Genomic DNA, 19,525 nt, shown 5'->3' on the forward strand with positions numbered 1-19,525 from the left:
TTCCTGTTATTATAGTTATTGTCATTGTAACTGTACAATGTCAGAAAAAGCCAAATCTGGCTTTAAAAGATGTCAGTGTGGGCAGAAAATGTCCATTACTGACAATCATGCTTCCTGTGTCTACTGTCTTGGCCCTCTCCATCTCCAAGAGGATTGCTCTATTTGTCATTCCTTTAGCGGGAGGGTCATGACAGATAGACGCAGGAAGCTTATTGACAGTGGATTGTTGAAGCCAGCCTTTCAAGAGGCTTTGGACAAGTCGGATCAGGCTTCTAAATCCTCGAAGGGGTCGAAGATGTCGGAGCCCATGTCTTCTGCTCCGAGTTTATCTTCTTGGGTTCGTTCACCGGTTCCACAGATCTCGGGGACAAGCATCGAACATTTATCTTTTACTGAGCCCCAGATCTTGGAACCGGTGTCGGAACTGCCACCACCATCCATTCTTTGGTCGGTGCCATCTTCGGCTCCTTTGACCCGTTCTTCCAGACCCTTGTCTGACACAGATGTGGATCGTGTCATGCAGAAACTCATGGAGAACACGGCCCTTTCCAAGTTAATTGCAGTTTCCTCCCAGTTGGTGTCGAAACTAGAAGACCTCCCCATATCTCCAACGGGTCCTCCTTCGAGACCCATCCAGATCTCGGAGCCGGGAGAAGATGACCTGATGATAGTGGAGCCCTCAGTGCTGAAACCGTCCATTGCACGATCGACACCTTTGACTTCGACTCCTTCGGAACCGTTAGGGGAGTCGCGGAGCCGACGGTCTTTGCTCGGTTCCGGGACCGAGAGTCATACCGACCTTTCGGTGCCGACTCTCCCTCTCGGGGCCTTGGCACAGACTGGTTCGGCTCCTTCCTTGGGGTCGGAGCCCACAGCACCTGGTTCTGGGATGCTTCCGTGTTCTTCAGAACCGGGGGAGCCCTTAGCCAGGGGTTCGGGGGCCTTTGACCTTATGAGGAAGGTATTGTCTGCTCAGACAACCACATCATCAGGGGAATCTTCTCCTTCCCCAAAAGGGCCACTTTCTGTTTCTGCTCCCACGATCCATCCCAAGTGTCGAGCCCAATTGCCTCAGCCACCCACAGAGGGTTCCCCCTGTTCCTTGGAGGCCTCACCAGAAGCCCCCTCTGATGAGGTCCCAAGGAAACGGTTGTGCAACAGGAGGCACATAGATTCCCCACAGGAATCTCTAACGTCTGACACCGACTTGGATGAGGCAGAGGGGTCCCCCAAATCACCCTCGGAGGATGTGTCATTTGCAGACATCCTGGAGATCTTGAAACAGAGGGTGATTGGCAGTCCCTAGCCCCTCTGAGGATGAGTCTGTGCTGCTGAAGGCTTTTGGGGCTCAACCTTCTACCTCCTGGGTGACCCGCCTTGATGAATTAATGGATTTGATTGCTCGAAGGGCGTGGGAGACACCTGACACAGTGGAACCAGTACCTAGGAAACCAAACAAGTTCATCACTGCCCCCCAAGATAAATCTTATCTCACCAAGGGAGTCCCTGTCGACACTATGGTGGTGGCGGCAGCCACGAAAAAGGAGATATCTGAGTCTTCCTCATCTGTTCATCCTCCTAATAAGGATTCTAGGACTATGGACAGATATGGGAAGCGCATTTTTAGTTCAGCGACTTTTTCCATGCGTTCGCTAAACTACCTGACCCATTTCACACGTTTGCAGAGGGATCTCATCAAGGAGCTGACAGATACCCTCCAGGGTAACACAGATGCTGCTGTTTCAGATAAGGTAACAGCACAACTTAACACCCTCACATCCATAGTAAACTCATCCATGAGGCTCATTTCGTATGCAGCCGAGGGATCGAGTAGAGCTGCAGCTTCAGCGACTACTCTTCGAAGACAATTATGGATGCGGCTGTGCTCCTTTGCGGAAGCCTTCAAGTCTTCCTTTGCCAATGCTCCTTTTGATGGTGCCACACTTTTCAGGCCCAAGGTTAAGGAGACTCTCACTCGGTGCGAGCAAGAGGGAAAGACCCTGTCTGCTGTCGGGGTCTGTTTTTCTGCTCCTACTAGATCGTACCCCAAAGGGCAACGAGGCGGAAAAATGTGGTTCCGTAAGAATCAGACCACACAGAGTAATACCCCCTCCAGAGGCAGAGGAGGGGGTAGAAATGGAAGACACCGCCCCGGTGGCAGAGGGGGTCCACATAACCAAGGCGACACAGATTCCGTCCCTGGGAAGCCTTTCCAGCACTCCTGAATGTAGGCCCGGCTGTCCTGCTCTGGAGGCAGTCGGGGATTGCTTAGCTTTATACCCACTGGCCTGGCTAAACATTACTTCAGATTCTTGGGTAAAAAGCATTATAACCAGAGGATACAAAATCCCCTTAATTTCAACACCGCCTCTACAAAGAAAACTTCCAGACGTGCCACCCCGTCTGCGAAAACTAGCAGCTGTAGAAATTTCAAAGCTGCTCAAAAACAGAGTCATCCAACCAGTCCTGGCAGACCAAAGAGGATTCGGAACTTACTCAAGGTTCTTTTTAGTTCCAAAAAAGACAGGGGACTGGAGACCGATCTTAGATCTCAGCCATCTCAACAACTTCGTGAAGAAAGAAAAGTTCCGGATGGTCACGCTTCAATCGATCCTTCCATTCTTACAGAAGGACGATTGGATGTGCTCTATAGATCTTAAAGACGTGTACTACCACATCAAAATGGCCAGACCATCCAGAGATCACCTGCGCTTCCGGCTGGGGGCCAGTCACTTTCAGTTTCGAGCTCTGCCCTTTGGACTCACCTCAGCCTCCAGGGTATTCACCAAATGCATGGCAGTAGTTGCGGCTCACTTGAGACGACAAGGATTCCGGGTGTTTCCCTATCTGGACGACTGACTCCTCACCGCCACCACCAAGCGTCGACTATTGCAAGCCAGAGACTATACAATCGGCCTTTGTTCCCACTTAGGGATATCCATAAACTTCGAAAAGTCTTGCTTATCGCCCTCACAGTGTATTTCCTTCATCGGAGCAAATCTAAATACATGATCGACACTACTAAAACTCCCCCCAGTAAGAGCTTCAATGCTCAAACAGCAGGTCCTACTTCTTCTAGTCAGCAAGAAAGCCCCGGCCAAACTGGTGTTAAAAGTGTTGGGACTGATGGCAGCCGCATTAATTGCAGTCCCTATGGGAAGGTTACACTTGAGGATTCTTCAATGGCTGCTCTATGCGCAGTGGTCGTTCCAACACCTACCCCTAACACACGAGATCAGGATAACAGAATCTTGCAGATGGGACCTCTCATTCCAACAGCCACAATAACCACGGACGCTTCCCTGATAGGGTGGGGGGGCCTTTTTCAGGGAAGAACAGTCCAAGGAGAATGGTCCAGCATGGAGTACACTCTACATATAAATGGTCTGGAGTTGAGGGCGGTGTTTCTAGCGTTGCAACACTTCCAAGCCCTCTTACCTCTAGGGACAGTAGCAGTTCAGACAGACAACATGTCTGTAGTCTGGTACATAAACAAGCAAGGGGGAACCAGGTCTTACCCGTTATGCAGAGAGGCTATGAGAATTTGGCAATGGGCAGAGTCCACGGGTCGCTTTCTGATAGCAATGCACATCCCGGGGTCATCCAATGTCATTGCGGACAGGTTGAGCAGAGCCATCCTGTTACCTCACGAGTGGTCTCTGAATTCACAGATGGTGGAAAAGATCTTCCGCAAATGGGGCCAGCCTTGCTGCAATCTGTTTGCTTCCCCATTGAATGCAAAATGCAGAAGCTACTTTGCCCTTCTACCCCCTCTGGGGGATGTCTCCAGGGACGCACTGATACACGATTGGCCCCCGGGTCTCCTATATGCATTCCCACCGACTCCATTAATTCCCATATTTCTACAGAAAGCCAGGAGCCTGGAAAGGACTATAATACTCATAGCCCCATTCTGGCCTCGTCAAATATGGTTTCCCCTTTCTTCAAGCTCATCAAATAGAGGAACCGTGGATTCTGGACCCAGTGCCAGACCTGCTGACACACTCATCGGGAGTTCCTCACCCGTCTCTACAGTCCCTCAAACTAGCAGCTTGGCTGCTCCGCTTCCCTGCCTAGCCAGGTCTCATCTTCTCCCTCCGTCAGTTCAACACATCCTAGTTGCTTCTCATAAAGCCTCTACTACTAAGCTCTATACGAGTAAGTGGAAACGCTTTGTGTATTGGGCATCTAGTCAAAACTTAGACCCCTTGGTAGCTCCTCTACATAAAATTTTAGAATTCTTATCCATCCTTTTTTACGAAGGAGCTTCTACTTCCACTCTAAGAGTACAGTTGGCGGCCATATCAAACTTCCATATTGGTGAGGGAGGTTCTTCCATTATGTCTCACAGGCTTTGTAAAGCCTTTTTGAAAGGAACCTTCCATCTTAGACCTCCTGTCAGAAAACCTTTCTTTCCATGGATCCTGAATTTGCTGCTCTCGCAACTCATGTTGCCACCTTTTGAACCTGCTTCATCATGCCTCCTAAAGTTCTTGTTGTGGAAGACGCTGTTTCTCATCGCCGTGACCTCAGCTCGTAGAGTCTCAGAGCTGCAGGCATTATCGATCAGACCACCTTACCTGATATTCCACCCAGACAGGGTTTCTTTGTGTACAAATCCATCTTTCCTTCCAAAAGTATGTTCAGTTACGAATATTAACCAGTCTATAGAACTCCCTACCTTTTTCAAAAACCATACTAACAAACTGGAGTATATGTTGCACAAGTTGGATGTTCACAGGCAGCTAAGATTTTATTTAGACAGGACCAAAGCTTTCAGAAAAACGGATCAACTCTTCGTCGCTTTTGCAGACAATAAAAAGGGCATGGCAATTACTAAACGTACACTATCTAAATGGCTTGCTGACTGCATAACATTTGTATACTCTAAATCAAACCAATCCTTACCAAACAAACCTAAGGCCCATTCTACCAGATCCATTCCCACCTCCTTAGCTCATGCGGCTCGCTTGCCTTTGGACACTATTTGTGCAGCAGCCACATGGTCTAAACCACATACTTTCATCACTCATTATAGAGTGGGCAAGGTCTCCAAGGATAGGACATCATTTGGTTCCACTGTGCTTAGGAACGTTCTTCCATGAGTCACTCGGGGTCACGGAGCTAGGGACGCTACCCGTGTGTAAGAACAAACGACGAGATTGAACACTCTTACATAAAGAAGTTATGTCCTTACCATAACGTTCCATGTAGAGTGTTCATCTCGCCTTTGTTCTTACATTCCCTCCCTTTCCCCCCCATGTGTTTGGAAGAACTGGTAGGATTAGAGTCTGATCGACGTGTCTTGACCCTTTGCGGGGTATATGGTCCCGTGTGTCATGGGATATATGCTTAGACCATTAGTTATTGCTATGGTGAGAGAGTGTCTCTGAATGGCTGAAGAGAGTGTATGCTTCTAGCACCGCAGGTGTTGGATCCTTTCGTCTGGTTTGCTCGCAAACTAGATCTGAGTAATGGCAGGGAGGATTGTGGGATATGGACTGGTCTCGAGCTTCTCTGAGATTCAGAGCTTTGCAATTCGGCCGACTCGGAGCCGAGGATCGGCTCCGAACCCATGTGTAAGAACAAAGGCGAGATGAATACTCTACATGGAACGTTATGGTAAGGACATAACTTCTTTTTTAAGCATGTCATCATCCAAGCTGTCCTAAGGGAGTTCATCAGAATTGTCTGTTTTTTGAAGACTAATAAATTATGATCTGTACTGGATTGTTATACTTAAAATAGTGTGCTTACGAGTGTATAAAGAAACCCAGACTTTCAGCTTTTACCTTTGTATCTACTTGCTTATCTCATCTATAAAGTGTATGACAGCAATTTTCTTTACAATGTGCTCTCAGTAAATGAATATTAATGCATTGTCTGCTATATGTTTTTCACAAATAATATTTGTTTCACCACTGATAATTATTTCTAACTTGGCTTACTATCAATCATTTTTAGAATATTCCCTGGAGATAACCATACATTGTCCATAAACCTCTGCAGCCTGATTTCTGCTATAACAACCAATGTTGTTCTTAGCTTCTGTGGCTAAGCCATGGATAGACAAACCAATATCTGTCATGCATTGTATGATGAAACAACAACACTCCAGTCACCCATCACTTATAAGCAACTTTTTAGCTTTCTTACCTGGAATCTGGGGAGCTGCATCTAATCTGGTCACAGCAAGCAGATATAAACTTATAAAAACAAACCGCTTCATCTTTTTGCTTTAGTACCCGGTGTTGGTGGTGTTAAATTCACAGCAGATGTGCTACAAAGACCAACAAACAAAAAAAAAAGATTGATGGTTGCATGTTTTTGTACCGGTGAGAAGATTTACACATTGATGTGAAGTCTAGTCTGCATAAAATGTTTTCAGCATTCCTTCCATATGCACATAGCTACATACCCAAAACCAGTGTCAGACTAACCATGCCATTTGTAAAATAATGAAAAGTACACATATACTCTGAGCACAATTAGCATGGTGACAATAACCATGTGGCTGAAATCAATGGGTTCTGCATGATCAGATCCTCAGTGCCTTTTGGGAGTTAGAGTATTATTATTTTTAAATCTAGCACAGCACATAAAGTAAATTAGTGGGCACAGGGCACAGCACAAACTACCAGGAGGAAGAGGTGAGGAATAGAACACCGTTGGATTGACTTTCTTCTTCTAAAAGAGGTGTGCCTGGCACTACTGTGAAATCTAGCAGAAGCTTGGAAGTTCTGGTGGCAAGATCAGTTACTGAGTAGACACATCATTAAACGAGTGCCTGTCTTACTCCTTCAAAAAATGAACATAAAACCACCATACCTTAAGCATAATGCCTGCCTGTGATATTCCCCTGGTCATTACAAAGTTACATGGCACTTATACATCTGCCAAACGATGATCCCAGCCCAAACATGAAAAAGCATGGCACCCTGCTTGGGGAATCACAGTCAGACTAGTCAAATAACATGACTAAAACACCAAAGTGAAGCTAATCACACTCCTTCGTCAACATAGTCTAAAGCAAATCCAGATGTTTAAGAAGTGGATATATAGACTCAGTCTGAGCGTGTCTTACTTAAAATTTCTGAGCAAAGACTGTGATTTTTTTTACCTCGGAGCATGCCTTATTACTTTCTTATTATGATTAGCATAAGCTGCTGTTAACACTGTCTTGGAGTAATATTCCTTGTTAACCAATGACTATCATGAACTCAGGTGCCACATAATAGACAGACAATGCTTCACTGTGACGCAGGTGACCTGGTTAGCCTAGAGAGCCCAGCACTTGGACAGTTGACTAGGGGTAAGAAAGGCAGTGGCATTTTACCAGATTGCCTATCGGGGGAAACAAGGATGGCAACCTTGGTGGTGATACTGGGGTGTGAATCTACATTTACAAATGCCATGAGTGCACACCTACAGACCAACAGACATTGTTGGTCACAGTGGCCTTACACCACTTATTTATCCCACAAAATGCTGCTACTGTTTTCACTGTTACCTCTGTTACTCATTCCACATCTCCTCACCACCTATGAAAATCAGCCCTACCTAGGTTTCCACTACCCCAAATCCCAAACTATCACTACATCAGTATCACACAATACTGACCACTTCATAATTCCCCACATACCTGACTCCACCATTCCTAAAAACTATCAGCTGATTAGACCCAGGTATATCAGCCCCATAACTAAACATTACCAAAAATGTATAAACAAAATTATGAAACTCATAGTTAGCTTACATTACAGCCTGACAATAGATGGAGACATCCACCCAAACCCTGGCCCATCCCCACCTGCTGATTCCAGTTCCCAAACTAATATTCCTTCTATCATAACACTGGCTAATAGGCTCCCTAATTCTCTCCTGACCTGCCAACTAAATATCAGAAGCATAAACAATAAGGTCCACAATCTGCATGCCCTCTTAGCAGTTTACTCCCCCGATGTATTATGTCTTACGGAGACCTGGCTAAAACCGGTAACTAAAGACAATGAGATAATACCGCCAGGGTACGACATACTTAGATTAGATCATACTACTAGGAAGGGTGGTGGGGTAGCTGTACTCTATAAAAATACACTAGATGTTACTACGGTCTCCCTACAACCACCCCAGTTTAATAATGCAGAAATTCTTATTACCAAACTACAGATTAACAATAACAAATGCATAAACATTGGCTGCATTTACATTCACCCAGGTAATACAAACACCCTAGAGGACATCCTCCACTGGTTATCCAGTACCTACCCCCAAGAAACTATGGTGCTTGGAGATTTTAACATTGCTTGGAAGACCTGCTCCTCGGAATCTCCTACAACCCATGTCAACCTACATGGTTTTACGCAGCTCATAGCCTCCCCCACTAGGATAGGCAAACCCAATAACAAAGACAGTATCCTAGATTGGATATTTATCAACAGTCACCCCTGTATGTACAAGTCAGGGACCCTCCCAGATGACCTAAGTGACCAATTACTTACGTACATTATCAAGCACAAGGTGGACAACCCCCACCAGACCACCTTTACAACCATCGGAAGTAATAAGAACTTCAATTCCACCAATTTTCAAAATGAACTTAAAGCTTGCAATTGGTCAATCCTAAAGCATCTTTCACTGGACGATGTGGTAGCATACTTTAATTCCATATTCCTTACTATTCTTGATTCTCACGCTCCTGCTCACTCAATTAGAACCAAAACAAAAACTTCCCCGTGGCTCTCGAAATAGACCAAATCTAAAATCATAGCTAGAAATAAGGCATGGGACAAATGGTGTGCCACAAAAGACCCACTAGATCAACTCAGATACCAACAGGTAAGGAATCCACAAAAAAATCTATTATACTAGACAAAAAAACTTCTACTACCATCTTCAACAAAAACATCACAACAAACCTTAAAAGTTTTGGGCAGGAATAAACAAACTTCTTCACCCAGGACAGTCCTCCACTCCTACCCCGTCAGCTTGCAACCATAAATCCCCAGAGGATATTGCAAATACCTTCAATAGTGTCTTCACAGAGACTATCTAATCCCTAGTCAGCCAACTGGCACCCAGCTGCTCCAACCCATATTCTGCCACAGCCAATGCCCCACTCTCCTTTAGCTAATACCCCACTCTCCTTTACCTAATACCCCACTCTCCTTTAGCTAATACCCCACTCTCCTTTAGCTTTCAGCCTGTTTCTACATCACTTATCAGATCTCTAAATAAGAAATTAAAACCAACTACTCTAGCAGCTGATCTATTCCCACCAGAGTATCTGCAAAACGCAGCAGATGCCATAGCATAACTCATCTCCATCATAATCAACAGAACCTTATCTGAAGCCACCATCCCCTCCATTTGGAAAATATCTCATGTAATACCACTCCATAAAGGAGGAAACTCCTTCGAGCTGTCAAACTTTAGACCCATAGCTATTCTGTCACCATTGGCTAAAATTATGGAGAAGTGTGTCCATAAACAACTTATGCATTATCTTACCCACAATAAGCTGTTGGCTAACGCTTAGCATGCTTTTAGGCCACACCACAGTACCACCTCAGCCCTCGTATCCTTCTCTAACACCATAAACCATAACCAAAATAATAGCAAGCTTTCCTCAGCCCTCTTTTTAGATCTCTCCAGCTCTTCACTATGGTCAACCACCAAATACTCATACACACCCTTAAGACATTCTCACTAAATAGCTGTGCATTTCAATGGTTTCAATCTTACCTGTGTGGTAGACAACAAGCCACCCTATGGCAGGACAAACTGTCAACCCATCTACCCGTCACCCTAGGAGTCCCTCAGGGCTCCATACTAGGACCCCTTCTTTTCTCTATCTTTATTAATGACCTTCCAACTGTTATCCCAAATGCTACCTGTATCCAATATGCGGATGACTCCACCTTGATTTGTTCAGCCACCTCCCCAACAGATCTAAAGACATTAACCCATAATACTTTCAACATAGTTGAAAACTGGCTCACTAACCGTTAGCTATTAAACCCTAACAAAACAAAGTTGCTTCTTTTCTCCCCCACCTGTAAGTCTTCCTCACTCCTCTTTACCATAAAATCTAATAATGGTACCATTATCTCCCCAGATGCACAAACCAAACTCTTAGGAGTCACAATAGACACCCTCAAATTTGATATCCATGTCAATCAAACTATCAAAACCATTAACACAAAACTTGGCTCCCTCTATAAGATCAAACCTTTCTTTACTCCATTTGCTAGGACTGCTATTGCTCATTCCTATCTACTCTCCACTCTTCTCTATGCCTCCCTTCTACTCACTAATTTGAACAAATCCGCTCTTAGCAAACTCTCCAGCTGTTATAACCATATTGCTAGATTTGCAACAGGTACGGCCTGTAGGACCTACCACTGTCACAACCTAAATCTTCTGGGGTGGCTAGAATGGCCTAGCCTGCTTCAGTACAACCAGCTTATAATTGTCCATAAAGTTCTCAACCACCCTGATAATACACCTGCACTTAAAAATATCATCAACCCTTATCGCAACCTGAGGTCACTTAGCTCTTCTAATAAACTACTGGTTCAAACATCCAAAATCAACAACTCTAATGGGGACTTCCTGTTTGCTAACTCTGTTGGCAAAACTTGGAACTCTCCTGCTGATCTTATTCTTGAACCCTCTCTTACTCAGTTCAAAAAAAGCCTCAAGCTATACTTTAAAACTCACTGGCTGTGCCCTTGTTCAAAACCCGACTAGATCTTCCTCTATAGTCTGTAATCATGTTACATTGCCTAGTGAATTTGTCAACACTGTTTTAAAAAATGTATGATTATATTACCTGCTTGCTCAACTGGAGCCTTTGAACTGTGTGTAAATTGTAATCATTTTGTGATTTTTACTGTATGTTCTACCTTGGAGCTTTTCTCCCCAGGCCTCCGCTGAAAATGGACATGTATCCAGTCGGATTATCCTGGTCAACAAATGTAAAATAAATAGATAAATAAATAAAATAAATGTGATAAAAAACAAAACCAAGGATACACACAATGCAGAGGATGTAAAAAAGTGAGTATGAAATTTGCAGAAATGGATTCATGTTCTAATTCACTAATAAAACGTTTTTGTTTTCCAAATTTGGAGCTGCTGCTTTTTTCTGCGTTAGCTAATCAGTATTATCCGTTGCGTTAAGTAGTAAAATGTGAAGTGCTAAAATCACTTGAATTCCCTATAACATATTATTAATCTCAGAGGTTAAATTCACAGTGGATTTGCCTCAGGATATGCCAGAGACAGTAAGCATAGCCAGCATTTCGGGGTAGGGTAGAAGCCCATTAAACAGAGGACTGATGATATAAATTGAATGTCATTAATGATCTTCAGATGAGGTGGTTTAATTCTATTTTATTATGCAATCCATGCATCCTTGAATAATAAACTATCTCACTCCCTATGTTTCTACTTCAAGTTTAGTGCTTTGCTCCATTATTTTTTGCTTTCCTAGTGACATTATAATGATTGAATATTTATGTACTGTGGATGGAGACCTCTTCAACTTATTTAAGTCTACATTTCTGAGCCAATAGCAGGTGATATATTGAATATGGTAAGGAAGAAAACAAATCTCTGTTTGAGTACACCAAGACTTGGCTTGAAAAATTCTTTCAACAAGAAACACAATAAAGCCTACAGCAGCTTACAGTAAGTGAAGTTTACATATGGAGAAATGGCCAGCTGTCAGACAATCAAATCCTTCCTCAGGCCTGGCTGAAACCTTGCCATTTTATATCACATGTATTTTAATAAAACTTTGCTCAAGCACTATGCATGACCTTCACTGCCTGGAATATGGTCTGGGTTTTGCTGTGATAGTCAATATGGTATGACACAATAATTGCAAGTTTGAGTAACACATTTTTGTTACATTATGAAAAAGGGGTGATAAGATCATTTGGTTCCACTACTAAAACCCACATATCTTAACACTTGATGATTGACAGTGTCAAAAACTAATGTGCAAAACACACAAGGATGAAAAATTAAACTGTAAATATTTTTTCAAGGGGTTTGGAAGGCATCCTCAGTGAAGGGGACACGCCCTCATGTGGGTCTGTATTACGTCGCCGAAATGAAATTTCAGTGAACACCTCTACATCGACACCTAATCAGTGAAGTTATTTACTGAATTTAATCAGGGCAAGGAAATACTTGCCTGCAGCACGACGTACCAACATCCCTGTGGAATCAAACCCACCTAAGTGGGGGGGGCTTTGCACCCCAACCCCCTAACTATATATACCAACTCCAAGATCACACTACAGTGGAGAAAAGGGCAAAGTTCTGTTGTTGGCTCACTACGTCTTTGCCCTGACTAAATTCAGTGAATCGCTTCGCTGATTAGGTGTTGATGTAGAGGTGTTTGCTGAAATTGCATTTTGGCAACGTAATATAGATCCCCTCATGCCCCTGAACTTTTTTACACTAACTCCATTGTTTTACAAATACAAAGGATGAAGAAATCTCTAAAAACAAAAGAATCACTGCCAGTGTACACATAGAAACCACACTAGCACTGATCTTCAGTGGTAAATGGTCATCTCTGTTTTAATCTTTGGTATTGTATGTTTCGGTGGATTGATGGAGTTTTTAGAAACTCAAAATTCATATTTTTGAGACCATATGATAGAGTTTTTTAAAACTCAAAGCTTTTGAATGAAGATCATGGCACCCTTTTCTTCACTGTAGTGTGATCTCAGAGTTAGTATATGTAATTTGACATATGGGGGTGCAGGGGGGGCTTGCCCCCTGCATAAACATAAAAAAGTAGTTTTTGTGTTTTTTTGATGTTTGAGTTTTTGGAAATGTGATCATATGGTCTCATCCATAAGAATTTCAAGTTTCTGAAAATTTGATCATCTGACTTAGATCCGTTTCGACACGTGATAGAGAAACTCTGACTACTGCTTGCAGCTGATTGTGGAAACCACTGGTTTATGCTATGAGCCAACCGTTTCACTGGGGATGGCTTTGCAATTGCTGACTCTACCCCATCACCCTTTATTTACTCAGAGGAAGTTTACCTGAGTTGTATGTTGGCCATTTCTTTATGTGATCTTGTGACTGTCTCTCTTGCTGAACCATGTGTTGGCTACCATCCAGCCATTTGCCAGACAGAAATCTAGAATGGTCTGTTCGTCTTTATTTCTGCTTCCTCATCCATGTGGTCCCATACATTCCTAACATCCTGTTCTGTCTGTCCCAAAATGTGCATTCAGGTCCCCCATTATTATCAAAAACTCATGTTGTCTTGCTTTTTCTAGTAGGTCCTGCAACTGCTGCCTGAATGCACTATTTTTCTCACTTTCACAACCTTATTGTGGAGCATAGGCTGAGATTATGAATACTGTCCCATCCTCACACTGAAATCTGATTGCCATGAAACTGTCACTAATTCAGTTCAGATCATTCATGTTTTCTGAAGCCTCTCCCTCATCACAGTACTCCATTTCTAGTGTGTCCTCCACCTCAGTAGTAAACTCTTGAAACCAAGCCAAGTGGCTTTACTGCACTGGCCTTCCATTTTGGCTCCTGGAGATAGGGGATACCTAGCCTTGCCTTTACCATTTTGTCATCCACTGCCAAGTTGCATCCTTTTAGTGAAACTATACTGAGTGTATGAATCCTCAGTTCATGTTTGGCAGAATGATTGGTTTTATGTCCAGCTTTCCTTCAACAGAGCTATCCCAGGTAATCCAAGTTGGGCAACTGGACACCTGACAACCAGTAGGTTATTGACCCAGGGTTTCTGGACTTTATGGACTTTATGGTGACTGTACACGCTGGCCAGTAGGGAAGCATACACCCTTCCACCATTAGCATGAATCCTTTCTGTAACTTGGAGTAGGCCGGGTCCTCAGCCCACCTATCACTGGTAAATGCCTATGGCCATTTTTTTTTACATTAGTCAATGTGACCAAATCACCTGCAGTCAGTTTTTACACCATCAAGTGTCTAGCCCTGACACTACATGCAGACTGTGATCTGTGTTCTTCTATCTAGAGGTAGCTGAATCATGCAATAGGGAATAGGCTACCAAAACTGTGCACTGGTCCATACAACCTTTTCACCAATGGACAGCATTTAGAGTCTGTGATACTGCCCACAACAACATTCTTGGTTGAGTTTGATACATGGTTTTGGAAGATGAGAATAATTCTACAGAGACACGGGGATAACATGCAAACTCCATACAAACATTGGCCAGAAGTCCAGATCTAGCCTTGCTCCTTGTGCATGGGAGGCAAAGACATTAACCATTATGCCAGCTGTGTCTTTCCAAAACTAACGTATGGAATAATAATAATAATAATAATATTATGGAAACCTTATAAGAAAGCAAGCATGAGTAAATTGGAAAAAGTATAGCGGAAATGTACCAAGGGCATCCATGAATGTGAAAATGATTAAAATGTCTGAACTTGTGCAGTATCTCCTACAGATATTTAAGAGGAGACCTTATTTATGTGTATACAGGGCATTTATAGAAAATTATCTCTCAGAATGTTTGGGGTTATCAACAAGTAGTGGAGAATCATCAGATAACCTATGTATGGGGTCTGAATGAAGAGATGAAATCAGCAAGAAGATGAAAGTAGTATTGCTGGAACTGAATTCATTCGCAAGTCTTGGTGAGTGCCTTTCACATTGTGGACCCTGTTTTCACAAAAGCTCACTAAGATGATGGTGATATATAGACTGTATTTTATATACTATGGAGAAAGGTAGGTTAAAAAATTAAAAAAAAAAGACAGCTGGGCGCACAGGTCCCAGGATAAACAAAAAAGTGCCTAATCCTGGTGTATGCACTGGTGCCAGGACTAAAACAAATGGCAGTGTAGAATCCTCAGGATATGGAAGTATTCCTAGAATTTGGTTAGGCCAGGCCAGGCTCAGGGGGAGGATGCCCCACCCCCAGTCATAGAAGGACGTATTAGTCCACAAAAAACACAAATAATAACAAGCTAAAAAAGAGCCATAAAAATAATGGAGTAGACGATTGAAAGATAATGAAAAAATGGCGTATTGTTACTATTATGAAAGAAGCCCATAATTCCCAGACAAAAGATATTTGGAAAGATTAAAACAGAAATTAGGCCGAAAGAAAAAATACTTGCACAAAAATAAAAGCTGTCAAAACCTTCAAATAAAAAATTGTGTTCATTAACACAACAGATCCATGAAAAACATTAAATAAATAAAGAAACTTTGGGTCGCCTGGAAAAAAGAAGCAACAGAGAAAGTGCAAAAATATAGAGAACAAAACCCTGAGATTTTTGAAAGGTATAAAAATAAACATGGACACGGAAAGCAAAACTATTCAATATATATATATATATATATATATATATATATATATATATATATATATATATCTATATATATATAAACAAAAACAGCACTAAAGATATTTGAAGAGAAATACAGGCAAAGGCAGCTGAACATAGAAAATTAAGAAAACAAAGGGGGGAAAGTAGAACATAGGATAAGTAAGGGAGGAGAAGTCAAATAAATAGAAAGTGAAGTTATGGATTATTTATGAAATGAAAGATTTAAAGTAGAAAATCCAATGCAGGTAATGTCACAGTGTGATGGAATAATGAGTCCCCAGAACAGAGGGGAATAAGGGGAGCAGGAGGCATCTGAAGACTTGCTATCTGGACATGGTGTTGCTCTGGATCCTTCTGTTGGACATCTAAAGAAGATATGTCACAGGAGAAGTATAAAGTGTAGCTGGTTCACCCAGTACCCTGGAATGGTACTGTGAACCATCTCCACCCCCTCTCTTCAAGTGAAGAGCAGAAAAAAAAACACATCACTGTAATAAGACGATCAATACATTGTAAGTGATCGGCTTATTGCAGTAAGATCTACACTCCCAGCTCTTCCATTGAACAGCAACCCCCCCCCCCCAAAAAAAAAAAAAAAAAACAGATGTCCCTTCTGCTGGCTTAACAAACCAGGTAGCCAGATGTACAACGCACCCTCCTCCCTCCCTCCTGCCCCAGCCATCCAGGTCCTGTTTATGTGCCTTGCTCATACCCTCAACTAATTTCTTTTAAACTGTAACAAATTGTCTGCTACTACACATGTAGCAAAAAGTTACTATATTTTGCACCCTGTCTGCATGGAGTGCTACAGCACTTATGCTTTAGTTAAAAAAAAGTCTCCTTTTTAATCTGTAGCAAACAGTTGCTACAGTTCATACCCTGCCTGGAAGGAGTGCTATGGTGCTCATGTTATAGTATTTAAAAAAATCTTCTTTTTAAATTGTAGCAAATTGCTTGCTAGAAATGTAGCAAACAGTTGCTACAGTTTATACTCTGCCTGCTCGGAGCTCTGCAGCACTCAAGTTTTAGTTAAACCAAAAAAGATGCAGTTTAGACCATGCATGGAGTGCTACAGTGATCAGGTTTGACTACAAATGCAATATTATCTTTTAAAAACTGTATTGCATTAACAAAAGATCGTGATTGGCTGGTCGTGTTCCCCCAAATACTTTGCACCTGGAGCAGTTGCTTCTCTTGCCCCACCCTAGCTATGCTATAGGTCACAGGAAGATGTTCTGAAACTTTCTGCAGAAGTACCACAGGAAATGGAGAGCAAAGAAGGAGGTCCTAGTCTAGAAGAAAATGATCTAAGGGAAGAGCTGCTTGATTTAATAGAGACAGACATTAAGATCGATGAAATAAATAGATTACAGTAAGTAAGTAAGTAAGACTCAAAATGTTAGAAGTTTGGGAAAACAGATGAACAGAGTAATTACAACTATAAGCAGAAATTCAAGTGACATAACAGAAATATTAAAACAAAAAACGACCAAACAGTTATAAGGACTGCAACTCCGGTTTTATTTGAATAACAGTTAAAAGTTAATCTTAAAGCGCTTTTCGTCTGTTCACACACAGACTTCTTCAGAAGATACAATACCATTGTGTAGAATTTACTTAAATAATCAACAGCTGAGAAAAGTGCGGGAAATTTGACTGTGGTCAATTAATTAAACAACATGTACCTACACTTGAACCTTGATCCTTATTTAAAAGTAAGTGATACTTACTTAAAATCATACACATACAATATGTTACACTCTAACCTACAAATAAAGATAAAATGCTATACCTTTTACTAAAAAATAAACATGACATAAATACTTTCTTAAATACAAAATTTAAAAGATGACAACTATTTTTGTAAGCTTTTGAGCTTTAATATGCTCATAATTGAGCATGATTCATTCAATCCTGGAAAACTAAAGGCATTCAATTTTAACTGCCAGATTAATTCCATTTCCTCAAGTTTAAATGATGCTGGGTCCCCCTGATGTCCTTTACAAACTGGTCAATGACCATGAATTTAAACTGGTGTTGTGCATTTAAATGGACATGTTTAGCTAAAGCATTGTCTATTTTATTATGGTTGATAGCATAGACGTGTTCATAGATTCTCTCACAGAACCTACGTTCCGTTTTACCCATGTAATATGCTGGGCACACTATACATCTAGCTAAATAGACTATGAACTTGGTGTTACAGTTAAATTTAGATTTTACCTTATATTTATGTCCATCAATTTCAAAAGAATTTGTGACGTCTATAAATGTGCAATAATTGCAACTTTCACACTTGAAAGTGCCCGTGATTCTAGGCACCTTCCTTTGACGTCTTTCCAGAAGAGCTTTTAGGTTATTCCCTCTCTTGAATACTATTGATGGTCTAGCACCAAGCCATTCAAACAATTCATGGTTGGTTCTAAATAAGTCCCAATTCTTGTACAATGTTCTAACTAAATGATTACTTTGGAAATTGAAAGTAGTTATAAAACTACATTTGAAATGTTGTTCTCTCTGAATTAATTGTTCAGTGGGTGTATCTATTGATTCTATGTCCAAGAATGTCACACTAGTACTAGGTGGAAGTTTAACTGATAAAATAGGTTTCAACAAAGATCTCTGTCTTTTACAAGTAACCTCTTCTATAAGGGACTCTAATAAGTCTTCAGGGTAACCTTGATGCATAAACACGCTCTTCAAAAAGCCACATTCCTCAAAGAAGTCCGTATTCAAGGTGGAAGCTCTCACCAACTGACCCTTGAATATGGATCTTTTCTGATGGAAAGGGTGGCAGCTTGAAAAATGCAAAAAAGAATTGGAATATGTTGGTTTCCGGAAGAATTTTGCTGTGTAAGATCTTTAATCTTTATTTTTAACTAACCAGATGTCCAAGTAAGAAATTACATCAGTATTGAAACTGTGCATAAACTGTAAGAAATCTGTTGAAGTGTTGAACTTTTGAACCAATTCCATTGCTTTTACTTCATCCCCATTAAATATTACAAAGATGTCATCTAAAAACCTAGTATAATATAAGATACTCTCTGATATGCTCACATCGTTGAATATAAAGTTGGTTTCCCAGTGGGCCATTACTAAATTGGCCACACTGGCTCCACAAGGGGAACCCATTGCTAATCCTACCTTCTGTAAGAAAAAATTGTTGTCGAACAAAAAATAGTTTCACAATGTAAGGTCCAACAATTCAATAATCAAGGCTATGTCCCTGTTAGGTGCTCCATGTTTACGCATTATTGCTGCTACCCACTCTATACTGACATCGTGAGGAATGCATGTATATAAATCCTTGACATCAATTGTTAAAAAGTTTGAGTCACATCTATATTCTATATCATTTATACTAGACAAGAAAGACCAAGAGTTTTTACATATTTGTTTTTCTAGCATGACGAACTTTTGTAACATAGTGTCAATGACCTTCGAGCATGCATATGTAGGAGAACCTCTACTGTCGACTAACAGTCTCATTGTTGGGTTATTTAAATCTTTATGTATTTTAGGAATTCCAAACAAGGATGGGTACCTTGGAAATAGAGTAGTCATATAATTAAGCTCTGCTTGATCGATTCGTCCCTCTATAAATAAATCGTTCAGACAACCTTTAATCAAATTGTATGCCCTATTTGCTTCTGATCTAGAACTCTGCTGGTAAGTGTCACTACTCAACAATAGGTTCATACGATTAATATAGTCAACCTGGTTGAACACGACCAAACCTTCACCTTTATCGGGTTTACAGACATGTATATCATGTGTTTGTATATACTTCACTAGTTCTGATTCACTGGTGTAATCAACCTCAATGCTAGAAGATTTGTTCTTAAAATTAATTACGTGCCTGAAATCTAATTCGCACAATTGCTCAAATGTTTGGAGTAAAGGGTGTAATGGAGGGTTGAATGTACTTGGGATTTCTATACACATTATCGCATGTTAGATCTACTGGATTTATGAATTGTAATTGAAAATTCAGTTTCCTTGTATACATTTTAAGCTCCATAATGGATTTAGCTATGTCCATACATTGACGTGGGACTTATGTGTGACCTTTGCCAGGAGTTCGACCAAGTCGCCAGAGATTTCACTGTTCGAAAAGTTATATACCTTAAAATCACCATCTT

The 19,525-nt window shown here is 41.4% G+C and overlaps 1 protein-coding gene across 4 annotated transcripts in view; it reads right to left on the reverse strand.

The window, feature by feature from the left end:
• Nucleotides 1-19,525, reverse strand: part of MATN4 (matrilin 4) — a 256,812-nt gene that overhangs the window by 146,085 nt on the left and 91,202 nt on the right. For all 4 annotated transcript variants that reach the window (XM_044090083.1, XM_044090082.1, XM_044090084.1 and 1 more), the window contains exon 3: nucleotides 6,157-6,280. In XM_044090083.1, the coding sequence (XP_043946018.1) occupies nucleotides 6,157-6,229 (73 nt within the window). In that variant the 5' untranslated portion in view covers nucleotides 6,230-6,280. The remainder of the gene's footprint in view (nucleotides 1-6,156; nucleotides 6,281-19,525) is intronic.

The sequence above is a fragment of the Protopterus annectens genome, chromosome 12.part0 (genome assembly GCF_019279795.1).
Source record: "Protopterus annectens isolate FY-2018-M chromosome 12.part0, PAN1.0, whole genome shotgun sequence".
Lineage (NCBI taxonomy): Eukaryota > Metazoa > Chordata > Ceratodontiformes > Protopteridae > Protopterus > Protopterus annectens.